The sequence below is a fragment of the Hyla sarda genome, chromosome 2 (genome assembly GCF_029499605.1).
Source record: "Hyla sarda isolate aHylSar1 chromosome 2, aHylSar1.hap1, whole genome shotgun sequence".
NCBI classification, from domain to species: domain Eukaryota; kingdom Metazoa; phylum Chordata; class Amphibia; order Anura; family Hylidae; genus Hyla; species Hyla sarda.
The window spans coordinates 482,050,135-482,063,202 of NC_079190.1; the positions used below are offsets into that span (position 1 = coordinate 482,050,135).

The window sequence follows — 13,068 nt, forward strand, 5'->3', positions numbered from 1 at the left end:
TCCTCCACCTACCACAACCGTCCGCAGTCAGAGACAGGGAGAGAACCCGCAGTCAGAGACGGTGGAGGGAACCCGCAGTCAGAGACGGTGGAGGGAACCCGCAGTCAGAGACGGTGGAGGGACACCCGCAGTCAGAGACGGTGGAGGGACACCCGCAGTCAGAGACGGTGGAGGGACACCCGCAGTCAGAGACGGTGGAGGGAACCCGCAGTCAGAGACGGTGGAGGGACACCCGCAGTCAGAGACGGTGGAGGGAACCCGCAGTCAGAGACGGTGGAGGGACACCCGCAGTCAGAGACGGTGGAGGGACACCCGCAGTCAGAGACGATTGAGGGACACCCGCAGTCAGAGACGGTGGAGGGAACCCGCAGTCAGAGACGGTGGAGGGAACCCGCAGTCAGAGACGGTGGAGGGAACCCGCAGTCAGAGACGGTGGAGGGACACCCGCAGTCAGAGACGGTGGAGGGACACCCGCAGTCAGAGACGGTGGAGGGACACCCGCAGTCAGAGACGGTGGAGGGACACCCGCAGTCAGAGACGGTGGAGGGACACCCGCAGTCAGAGACGGTGGAGGGACACCCGCAGTCAGAGACGGTGGAGGGAACCCGCAGTCAGAGACGGTGGAGGGAACCCGCAGTCAGAGACGGTGGAGGGACACCCGCAGTCAGAGACGGTGGAGGGACACCCGCAGTCAGAGACGGTGGAGGGACACCCGCAGTCAGAGACGGTGGAGGGACACCCGCAGTCAGAGACGGTGGAGCTACAGCAGACATTTGGAGATTTCATTTATGACAATGTAACCTGTCAGATGCAAAGTATCAGTAATGGTACTGAGTTCATATAGTCCATTTTTATTATCACATGCATATTTTTTTTGAACCCCTAGAGGACGCTACAGAACTTTGAGGTGAGCTCAGGAGCTGTGGAGGTAGCCAGAGGGCTTACCTCTCCCTTCTTCCTGGTCCTGTTGAATAAAAGTTTAAAAATAAACATGTAGTATTGCCATGTGGGTAAATGTCCAAACTATAAAAATATATCCTTAATTAAACCGCGCTGTCAATGGCGTATACATTAACCCCTGAAAGATGCAGGGTTTTTCCGTTTTTTCCTCATTAACCTAAAAATCATAACTCTTTCAATTTTGCACCTACAGACCCATATGAAGGCTTATTTTTTGCGCCACCAATTGTACTTTTTAATGATTGCAATCATTTCACCGCAAAATTTACAATAAAACGAGAAACAAAAAAAATATTTGTGGGGCAAAATAAAAAATCCATTTTGTAATTTTAGGGGATTCCGATTCTATGCAGTGCACTTTTTGGTAAAAATGGCACCATATCTTTATTCTGTAGGTCCATACGGTTACAATGATACCTAATTTATATAGGTTTCATTTTATCTTCTGACCCCTATAACTTTTTTATTTTTCCGTATATGGGGATATATGAGGGTTACTTTTTTGCGCCATGATCTGAAGTTTTTATCGGTACCATTTTTGTTTTGATGGGACTTTTTGATCGCTTTTTATATATTTTTTTAGGGTTTACAAAGTGACCAAAAAGACAAAATTTTTGACTTATTTTGGATTTTTTTTTTACCTGTACGCCATTGACCGTGCAGTTTAATTAACATTATATTTTTATAGTTCGGACATTTACACACTCTGCAATACCACATATGTTTATATATATATATATATATATATATATATATATATATATATATATATATATATATTTTTTTTTTTTTATGGGAAAAAGGGGGGTGATTCAAACTTTTATTAGAGAAGGGGTTAAATCATTTATTAACTTTTTTTTTACACTTTTTTTCTTTTGCAATGTCCGCAGGATAGGGGATAAGTGTCTGATCTCGGGGGTCCGACCATTGGGGGATCTCCTGTATGGAGGCGCGGCTCTGCGTGGCTAATGCATGTGTCATCGACCTCACTGAGATCGATGACACGCCTCCTCCATGCAGCTTTATGGGAGAGGCGGGGATGCACGACCGCTGCATCCCCGCCTCTCCCATAGAGATACATGGAAGGGGTGTGTCGGTCGCGGCAGCCGAAACACCTCCTGCAGGGCATGACTTGCTCCCTGCAGATAGGGGATAAGTGTCTAACACTGCCTTTAAGGAGTTAATGTGTTTTTCCAGGATTCTAAAAAAAAACAATGGCTGCTTTCTACCTACAGCGCCGCACCTGTCCTCAAGTCATTCGCTTCAATGGCAACGCCAAGCTGAAATACTATACACAACACTAGTGGCACTGCATGTGGAACAAAGTGGCCCTCAAGCACAGTGTTTCCCAACCAGGGTTCCTCCAGCTGTGGCAAAACTAGAATTTTTAGCTGTCCGAGTATGCTCGAAGTTGTAGTTTTGAAGCTGGAGGCACCCTGGTTGGAAAACACCGCTCTAGCACAACGTTTCTCAAGTTTGTGTGCCTCCAGCTGTTGCAAACGTTTCCCAAGTTTGTGTGCCTCCAGCTTTTGCAAAACTGCAACTCTCAGCATGCCCGGACAGCCGAAGGCTGTCTGGGCATGCTGGGAGTTGTAGTTTTGCAACAGCTGGAGGGCCTCAGTTTGGAGACCACTGTTGTAGCTGGACCTGGTCAGGTGCCGGATCCAGGTGATGTGATCAGGAAAATAACACCATGGCACCTGGTCTATGAATAAACAGAAGATAATGTGATAAAGGTGACTGTGTTGTTACCAGGGATGATCCAGTGTACGGGAAAAGACTGTAATCTCCGCTTCAGCACCGGCTATTAATACACTTTACACTACCATCTCCCGGGCGGCCGTGCACCTGTGCCCGCTAATGTGTCTCCAAAAATACTGCCAGGCAAATCAATAACGTGCCGTAACGAGCGCTAAATAAAGATCCGGATCGAGACGGGAACGAACAATTGCTTCTAATGTAATTTCCTTTTTGTTTTTCTCAAGCTGTTGGGTAGAACAGAAGGTGGTTGGGGCCAAATTAAAATGAAAAATAAAAAGTGATTATAAATGTATTAATAGAGAGAGGTTGGCATCAAAGCCACTTGTTAAAGATACCGAAAACTGGGTCACAATTGAGTAACAGAAATATTAAGGATGGACCCTCTTAAATGGGTACTCTTCATAAACTTATCCCCTTTAAAGGGGTACTCAACTGGTGCCAGAAGGCTATACAGATTTGTAAATTTAATTTACTAATTAATAATCTTAATCCTTCCAGTACTTATCAGCTGCTGTATGCTCCAGAGGAAGTTGTGTAGTTCTTTCCAGTCTGACCACAGTGCTCTCTGCTGACACCTCTGTCCATGTCAGGAACTGTCTAGAGTCGGAGCAAATCCCCATAGCAAACCTATCCTGCTCTGGACAGTTCCTGACATGGACAGAGGTGTCAGCAGAGAGCACTGTGGTCAGACTGGAAACAACTACACAATTTCCTCTGGAGCATATAGCAGCTGATAAGTACTGGAAGTATTAAGGTTTTTATATTGAAGTAATTAACAAATTTTCTGGTACTAGTTGATTTGAAAACCTTTTTGTTTCTTTAATCTCTGTAGTTCTCCATTTTATAGACAGTCTCATAAAGGCAACCAGTCAATGATTTTATGTCCCCTAAGTACTTAAGAGTGGGTTCACATAACCCAGCAGGGACTCATTAGGGATATAGGTTGAACTCAATGGACTCTGGTCTATTTTCAACCTCATGAACTAAGTTACATGTCAGATTCTGTTGCAGAAATGTCTGGGACTTCAAATCTGTTCTATTCATCTGAATGGGGGTTGTTTGGTAGATAAGAACGTGGATTTTTCAAGGTCCTTTTAAAATAATTGTGCTGGCAAGATATTACCAAGGCAATATGGTACTGGCACCTATATCCCAGCACTCAAGAAGGGCATGAAACTGGTGGATACATATGAGAGGATAGATAGATAGATGAGATATATAGATAGATATGAGATAGATAGATAGATAGATATGGGATAGATAGATAGATATTAGATAGATAGATAGATAGATATGAGATAGATAGATAGATATGGGATATAGATAGATATATATGAGATAGATAGATTTGAGACATAGATATGAGATAGATAGATATGGGATAGATAGATATGAGAGATAGATAGATATGATATAACTAGATGATAGATAGATAGATATGAGATATAGATAGATATGAGATAGATATAGATAGATAGATTTGAGACATAGATATGAGATAGATATGGGATAGATATGAGAGATAGATAGATATGATATAACTAGATGATAGATAGATAGATAGATAGATATGAGATAGATAGATATGAGATAGATAGATATGAGATAGATAGATATGAGAGATAGATAGATAGATATATAGATAGATATGAGATAGATAGATATGAGATAGATATAGATAGATAGAGGGCCAGTTTCTCGGGTTATTTGACCACAAATAACAATTACAATGTCATTATGTTTCCGTCCCAGTGTGCCTCCAGCTGTTGCAAAACTACAACTCCCAGCATGCAGAAGTGCAAAATAAGTGCAAAGACCACCGGAAGTCATATAGTAAAAGCATACCCTAAAGCAGTGTTTCCAGACCAGTGTGCCTCCAGCTGTTGCAAAACTACAACTCCCAGCATGCCCAGACTTTTTTTATCCAAATATCCTTGGTAAAATGAGGGTGCGTGTTATAGGCCGGTGCGTAGTATACCCCGATAAATATGGTGTGTGTGTATATATATATATATATGCCCATGTCACTGATAGTGACATAGGTGGGTTTAAATAGACCTCCCACTTGGTCATGTGACATAATTAGCAAGACAATTTACATAGGTAAACCAGGTGCATACATAATTAAAAGTGATTATCTTGAGAAAATCAGTTACTTGAGAAAGCCAGTGAGAGACTGGTGAAACGTTGTCTTTGCACATGCTGGAATAAATAACCACCTTTTGCATATTTGTGGAGTGCTGCATCATCTTTACTTATATAAATATATATATATCTCATTTCCAGGTTTTTTTGTTGTTGTTTTTTTTGCATTAATTTTAAAGGGGTACTCCGGTGGAAAACAGAACGTTAAACAGATTTGTGAAGTTACTTCTATTAAAAAATCTTAATCCTTTCAGTACTTATTAGCTGCTGAATACTACAGAGGAAATTATTTTCTTTGTCGAACACAGTGCTCTCTGCTGACATCATGACCACAGTGCTCTCTGCTGACATCTCTGTCCATTTTAGGAACTGTCCAGAGCAGCATATGTTTGCTATGGGGATTTCTCATTCAGCTCCATTGGGGGACACAGGAACCGTGGGTATATCTTGCTGACACTAGGCATACAAAAAAGAAGTCGGCCCCTCCCAGCAGGGTATACCCCACCTACTGCCTTAGAGACACTCAGTTTTAGCTTTGTGTCATAGGAGGCAACAAGGGCCTGGATTGCTCCAGGCCTGGTCTTTTATTATTTTTTAGTGTTAGTGTTTAGACTTTTTTCTTCTTTTATTTTCTAGGTAGGGGCGACAGGAGCATGGCACTGCCTGTTTCCCCACATGCGACTGAAGGGCACGTTTCCATAGAGTATGGTCCGTTAACCCTTCCTCGCCATCCTCCAGCACCAGGTCTGTACCTTGGGTCCGGGTCACCTATTGCCTCTGCTCGCCCCGCTTAAAGAAGCCTGGCATGATGCAGCAGGCTTAGTCTGGTGAAGACTGCTGGGGACAGAACTTCAGGAGGTAAGTATACCTCCATATTCAGGTGAGTTCCCTACACCCCTCACCCCTCTCCATCTAGGTTCCTCAAGGGTTACAGGTTGGGGGGCCCCTTTATTATTGTGGGGTAAAGGCATTGGGGGAGCTGTAACTTTTGGGGCACTGGCCGCGACTATCATACTGTGGGCTGCAGCCCCCCACACATGGTGAGGCAGCTGCCGGCCCCTCCGGACGGCATTTGCGGCCGTTCGGTCTAACTATTCCCCGCCAGCCGTTTCCGCAGTGGAGGCGGCTGCCGGCTTCTCAGTGTCGGGGCGGCGTGTTCGGCCGGGAGCCAGGCCGATACTTTAGGCCGCGGCTTTGGCCTGGTCCCAACCGAGTGTAGCTCCGTCCCTTCTCGCGCTCTCTGAGCACCAAATCATTCAGCGCCGGCATGGGGAGGCTGGTTCAGCCTATCGGGACCAGGCTGTCTCAGCCTCTCCCGTGCTAGCGCGCGCGGTAACTCCTCCCCTTCCTGGTCCAGCACTGTTCTTCTCAGACGCTGCTGCACGCTGCTCCTGTGGGTCTTTCGTTTCTGCTTTTCCAGCCGGCTGTCCTGTATTCCGAAGGTGTAGGGACGTCAGCCAGGAACTAGGCCAGGAACTGGGTGAGCTAGTTCCAGTTCTTCTGTCGCCAGTTGGCTGTGCTTGGCAATGTCTACCCCCAGCATTGAACCTTCCCTCAGACAGGCGGCCCCCGCTTTGGTCACTTACTATGCTTGTACAGGGTGTAGGGTTAAATTTTTGGGGGGGGGGGGGGGGGTTCGGCTGTACCCACTTGTTCTGCCTGCTCTCTCTCATGCCCTACTACCCCTGCCCAAGATGCTCCTTCGGTGTCTGTGGCCCCTGAACCGGCCCCGGTTTGGGTGTCTTCCCTCTCCCAGACTATCTCAGACTTGACGCAGATTTCCGAGGTGGTGGCTACAGCCTTAAGGCAGTCTTCCCTAAGTCCCCCTCGGGAAGCAAGTTCGGCATCTTCGGACCGCCGACGCTCCCACAGACGTCCATGTTTTTTTTATCCTGACTCATCTCCTGAAAACAGGCGCCGCTCGCGCTCCAGATCCCCCGTTCCTAGACAGCGTTCCCGGTCACGCGACCGCTCTCCTAGGGGCCGTTCCCCAAACCGCCATTCTAGATCCCTAGATCGGGAGCCTCCACTAACCGTTCCCGATCTCCGGGTGACTTGGCGGACTCAGATTCATTCGGATTCTGAAGAGCTGTCCTCCATGTCTGACTTGGTGGACGGCTTGGTGTCTGCAGTCAGGGACACTTTTCATCTACAGGACCCTGGACCTTCGGACCCTGCTCCTGAGGTTTCCTTTGCCCGTACTCCTCGTTCTCCTAAGTTCATAAGGAGTTTGATGTACTTCTGGAGACCGCCTGGAAGCTTCCGGAGAAGCGCTTCCAAGGCACTGTCCTTCCTTACCTGGACAACCTGCTTATCAAGGCCCCGTCCCGGATCCAGAACGAGGAGAGTCTCCACATCACCCTGCTGACCCTAACCAGCTTCGGGTGGCTGATCAATGAGGAGAGAACCGAACGTTTCTCCCTCCCGGTCTCAAGGTCTTTCTGGGCCTCCGGTTCGACACCGGGAGCGCCCGAATCTTCCTCCCTCCAGACAAGCGGAGTGCTCTGCTGTCCGGCGTTCGTCACTTGAGACGCCCGCATCCAGTGTCCATTTGTGCCTGCATGGCAGTGTTGGGCAGGATGGTGGCGGCCATGACGGCGGTTTCGTTTGCGCAGTTCCGTTGCCGTCCGCTTCAGTGGACCATTCTGTCCCTTTGGGACGGATCCCCCCCTGTCTTCGGACCACTGGGTCAGTCTGCCCACCTCGGCTCGCCAGTCTCTTCTCTGGTGGCTCCACTCTCCCCTCCTTCAGAGCGGCCGCTCGTTTCTACCGTTGCACTGGCTGGTTCTTACGACGGAGGCGAGCCTCCTCGGTTGGGGGGGTGCTCTCCTGGACCGGACGGTCCAGGGCTGGTGGTCACCTCGGAAAGCCATGCTTCCTATCAATGTCCTGGAGATCCGGGCGATATTCCTTGGTCTCCGGCACTGGGAGTCTCTTCTTCGGGGTCGCCCAGTTCACATTCAGTCGGACAACGCCACAGCCGTGGCGTATCTCATCCGCCAAGGGGGCACTCGCAGCAGTGCCGCCATGACTGAGGTGTCCAAGATCTTGACCTGGGTGGAACGCATGGTTCCCTCCATATCAGCGATCCACATCCCGGGGCTGGATCCAGGGGAGTGGTCCCTTCACCTGGTGGTGTTCGAGTCCATTTGCCGTCGTGGGGGGGGGGGGGGGGTTCCGGACGTGGACCTCTTTGCATCCCGCTTAAACCGGCAGGTTCCAAGCTTCGTGGCAAAGTCCTGAGATCCTCTGGCGCTAGCCGCGGACGCCCTCGTTATTCCATGGTCTTGGTTCACTCTCCCGTACCTATTTCCACCAATCCCCCTCCTTCCCCGAGTGCTCAGGAAACTCAAGGCGGAAGGCGTATCGGCCATCCTAGTGCCTCCAGATTGGCCCTGCCGACCCTGGTACGCTGATGTGGTTCGGCTCGTGGCGGACGTTCCCTTTCGGCTGCCAGATCGCATCGATCTTCTTTCTCAGGGTCCTCTTTGCCACCCCAATTCAAAGCCGCTGCGTTTGACGGCGTGGCGGTTAAAACTGCGGTATTGAAGGCTCGCGGTTTCTCATCTGGGGTTATTCGCACTATACTAAGGGCGCGTAAGCCATCCTCAGCTAGGATCTACCATAGGACTTGGCGGGCTTATTTTCAGTGGTGTGATGCCCGCTCTCTTTCCCCGGTTCCTTTTTCTCTGCCGAACCTTCTGGCGTTTCTGCAGTCGGGTCTTGAGTCGCGCCTGGCTCTTAGTTCTCTCAAGGGTCAAGTTTCGGCGCTGTCTATTCTTTTCCAGCGGCCTCTAGCTTCTGACTCATTGGTTCACACCTTCCTTCAAGGAGTAGCTCACGAGATTCCTCCCTACAGGTCTCCTACTCCCCCTTGGGACTTGAAGTTGGTCCTGAGTGCCTTGCAATCTGTTCCGTTTGAGCCTATCCGCGATATTTCTCTTTGTTTCCTTTCTTGGAAGGTCGCCTTTTTGGTAGCTGTGACCTCGATCCGTCAGGTATCGGAATTGGCAGCTCTTTCTTGTCAACCTCCCTTCCTGATTCTTCATCAAGACAAGGCAGTACTTCGACCGGTTCCTTCTTTTCAACCAAAGGTGGTTTCGTCCTTTCATCTGAACGAGGATATCGTTCTTCCTTCCTTCTGCTCTGCTCCATCTCATCCTAAGGAGTGTTCTCTCCACATTCTGGATGTGGTCCAAGCCTTACGAGTTTACCTCAAAACCACCTCTTCTTTCCGACGGTCGGAGTCGCTGTTTGTCCCTCCGGAGGGCCGACGCAAAGGTTTGCCGGCTTCTAAGGCCACCATCTCCAGGTGGATCCGGTCCGCCATTTCTGAAGCATATCGTTCCAAGGGGAAGGATCCTCCCTTCCAGATTACGGCTCATTCCACTAGCTCTGTGGGGGCCTCTTGGGCGCTCTTTAACAGGGCTTCGGCCCTACAGGTATATAAGGCGGCTACTTGGTCTTCGGTGCACACGTTCACCAAGTTTTACCAAGTGCACACTTCTGCATCCGCCGACTTCTTTTTTGTATGCCTAGTGTCAGCCTCCTAGTGGCAGCAAGATATACCCACGGTTCCTGTGTCCCCCAATGGAGCTTCTGAGAAAAAGATTTTATGGTAAGTGTAAAAAATCTCCTTTTTCTCCTACTCTAGACAGTTCTTAAAATGGACAGAGGTGTCAGCAGAGAGCACTGTGGTCATGATGTCAGCAGAGAGCTCTGTGTTCTAAAAAGAAAAGAATTTCCTCTGTAGTATTCAGCAGCTAATAAGTACTGAAAGGATTAAGATTTTTTAATAGAAGTAATTTACAATTCTGTTTAACTTTCTGGCTCCAGTTGATTTAAAAAAATAAATAAATAAAAAAAGGTTTCCACCCTTTTAATTAATATATTTTACATGAAGCACATTCCCAAAATTTTTCCAACGCACATTTTGACATGATTTATTTTACAACATGCAGCTCCTAACACGGACTGGTGACACATGAATGTTGGGAGTTGTAGTTTTGCAACAGCTGGAGACAAACTGGTTGGGAAACACTGCCCTAATTATATGCTATGGGTTGGCAGTACCCCTTTAAAAAAATAAAAATTAAAAGTTGTTTATGATGTAAAATGCTAGCTAAAAGAATAGAAATAGAATAAAAATTAATTGTGATCTATCAATACGCAGAAGCCTGTACCTTGAACAGCAGTGTCTGGTTATATCAGTACAATGGATCCACTTACTTTGCTCCGGGGGAGTCTGTCCTGGACATATACAGTAAAATGAGGAACAGAAAGACTGAAAAGGCAGCAAGGCCAATCCATACAGCGATAACAATCGAATCTGCAGATACAATAAAACACAGAATCGAGTTAGTTACATAACGCGGGCCAGCTGCACACAATTATAGCTTCTATTATAAATCATTCCAGAATGTTCCCTCTGTGCGGCTGACAGCCAGTGTTAAAGGGGTCCTCCGATGTTAGGTAAACATACAGGGGGAGATTTATCAATACCTGTGCAGAGGAAAAGTTGACCAGTTGCCCATTGCAACCAATCAGATCACTTCTTTCATTTTTCAGAGGCCTTTTCAAAAATGAAAGAAGCGATCTGATTGGTTGCTATGGGCAACAGGTTGATTTTCCTCTGCACAGGTTTTGATAAGTCTCCCCCATAGAGTTGCTCACCTACCTGCCCCAGTTCTGAAAGTGTCAAAAATCAATTTGTTTTGTGGGCATGTAATCCTCTCCCCTACCATGTCCTCTCGCTACTTTGTGGCTGAGCAGTTGCTTAGTACTTCAATTCCCAGAATGCATTGCTTTACCTTAGCCCTTCATCACAGCCCTCACCATGCCTACTACTCTCCCACAGCACTCCTGCCAGTTCCCCTACTAGAACTCTTGCATAACATTTTATTATAAAACAGACTATTGCTCTGCAGTCAGTAAATCTGCATAGCCTGCTGCATTCATTCCCACTCTGCTCCTCTACCTGTGGTATTGTTCATCACAAGGCAGCATGCTGTCCTCATTCTCGCAAAATGTCCCAATAAAGATATATAGATATTAGTATGTATATGAAAGGGAGATAGGAATGCAGCTGTAGGGGTTGGTATGATGTGAAGACATTGCTCAGGGGGCGGGGCTAGAGCTCAGAGACAAGATCCAGCCACAGGAGACAGCAGAAGAAATGCCTTGTCTAAGGAGAAAGGGAGGAGCTGGGAAGCTGGAGACAACACCACACTGACAATGGAATGACTACACAACTTCCTGACATCTTTCTGTCATAGGCAACATCTCTTCTGTGGAACTGGACCAGATGGGCGACATTTCGCTCTCCAGGAGCATCAGTGAGCCCTGGGGGCACATGACCCAGTTGTCTTTCTTTGGATTACTTTTGGTAGGTACTAATCCCTATATACCAGGAACACCCCCACAAGATTCTAGAGATGTTCTGAGCAAATAAGGCCCAAAGCTTTTACCCTCACCAAACTGCCTAAGTATATGCATGTATTCCTGCTTCATAAAACACAACTGGTTTGTCCCAACGGGTTTTCCCCTTAGTAAGGTAATATATAATATCGGGGTTCATCAGGGGACCTCTAGTGGTAGGATATCACAGTACAAAAGATATGGTTGGGACGATACTCTAAATGCACCAATAAGTAAAAATAACATGGTCCACAAGGGGACCGCTCACTAAGGTCCCAAGTCAAGGACGTCACAGTAGTGAGAGTGACATCTGGATGTGGGATCTCCTGCACAGAAGACAGAAAAGTGTATCTGGTGTAAAATAGATAGAGCTGGGCCCACAGCGACCAATCACAGCTCAGCTTTCACTTTACCTCAGTTTATTAGCTGAGCTGTGATTGGTTGCTGGGGAAAAATCTCTCCACTTTTTCTCTCACACAGTTTGATAAATCTGGGCCATTGCCTTCAATACTCCGCTTCCCCTATTAAGACAAATTTAGGGTATGTTCACACTGCGGAATCCCCGCGGAATTCCGTGAGTAAAAGTCCGCACAGTGAACATTACCATCAGTGTGAATGGGTCTTCCGCGAGACCCGTTCACACTGCTGCGGAATTTCAGCGGCGGACAATTCCGGATGTGTAAATGACTTCTATTAAAAAAAATCTTAATCCTTCCAGTACTTATTAGCTGCTGAATACTACAGAGGAAATTCTTTTCTTTATGGATCACAGTGCTCTCTGCTGACATCACGAGCACAGTGCTCTCTGCTGACATCTCTGTCCATTTTAGGAACTGTCCAGAGCAGCACATGTTTGCTATGGGGATTTTCTCCTACTCTGGACAGTTCTTAAAATGGACAGAGGTGTCAGCAGAGAGCACTGTGTTCCAAAAAGAAAATAATTTCCTCATAAGTACTGGAAGGATTACGATTTTTTAATAGAAGTAATTTATAAATCTGTTTAATTTTCTGGCACCAGTTGATAAAAAAAAATAGCAAACTCTGCTCCACTACGTCTGTCTACGTAATGATGCATTATACTCACATTTGTTGGCCTTAAGTTCACTTTCATCAAACGAAACGGGATCCAAGTAATCGTAGTAGAATTCGTATAATGTGTCATTCGCGGTGCTGCCCGTCCGACCATCCATGGCAGCCGCACACACGGTCCCTATGTCCTGCTCTGTGGGGGATGAGGCTGGATTTGCCTTCGCTCTATGTTGTCCCTCTAAGTATTCTGTGTATTTTTATAACTTCCACCAATACAGTGTTTAGTCGCTCTTGAGCGGTTATTTGCTTTCGCCCGCTCCTTGCCCCCCATCCCCTCCTTCTGCCAACTGATAATAATCTTAGGCAAACAGACAGGGAATGGGTCAATGTTATATAGAGAGTTCTCCGTGAACTCCACTATGTGAATGGGAATATGTTAATGTGGAAATGTTTCCGTACATGGAAGATGTGGGCTGCAGATATTTTAATCCTCAATGTGACAGATCGTCTGTGGTTTAAATAGGATCAGTTATGCAGAAGGGACACGAATATTCAATGAGAACAATATGGATACCATGTCTGTATTCATGAGAATCTGTTAGCGGGTTCTCCAGAGGGCTGGTCCCTGGCACTGCACTTGGGTACATCAATGGGTACAATCCATGCAACAGCTCGTGCCACCCACAAGTCGTGCCAGTGTAAGGGTGCATTCACACCACGTTTTGTACATATGGGTGCTGGATCCGGCGGGGGGAG

At 47.1% G+C, this 13,068-nt stretch overlaps 1 protein-coding gene across 2 annotated transcripts in view; it reads right to left on the reverse strand.

Moving 5' to 3' along the window:
• Positions 1-12,529, reverse strand: part of MRAP (melanocortin 2 receptor accessory protein) — a 19,211-nt gene extending 6,682 nt beyond the window's left edge. Inside the window, exons 1-3 of one of the 2 annotated variants that reach the window (XM_056559496.1) lie at positions 12,368-12,529; positions 10,096-10,195; positions 848-964 (exon numbers count right to left, since the gene is read on the reverse strand). In XM_056559496.1, the coding sequence (XP_056415471.1) occupies positions 883-964; positions 10,096-10,195; positions 12,368-12,473 (288 nt within the window). In that variant the 5' untranslated portion in view covers positions 12,474-12,529 and the 3' untranslated portion in view covers positions 848-882. Of the gene's footprint in view, positions 1-847; positions 965-10,095; positions 10,196-10,843; positions 10,964-12,367 lie in introns of those variants that run through there. The other variant, XR_008889107.1, reaches the window with a different exon arrangement.
• Between the last annotated feature and the right edge of the window lie 539 nt (positions 12,530-13,068).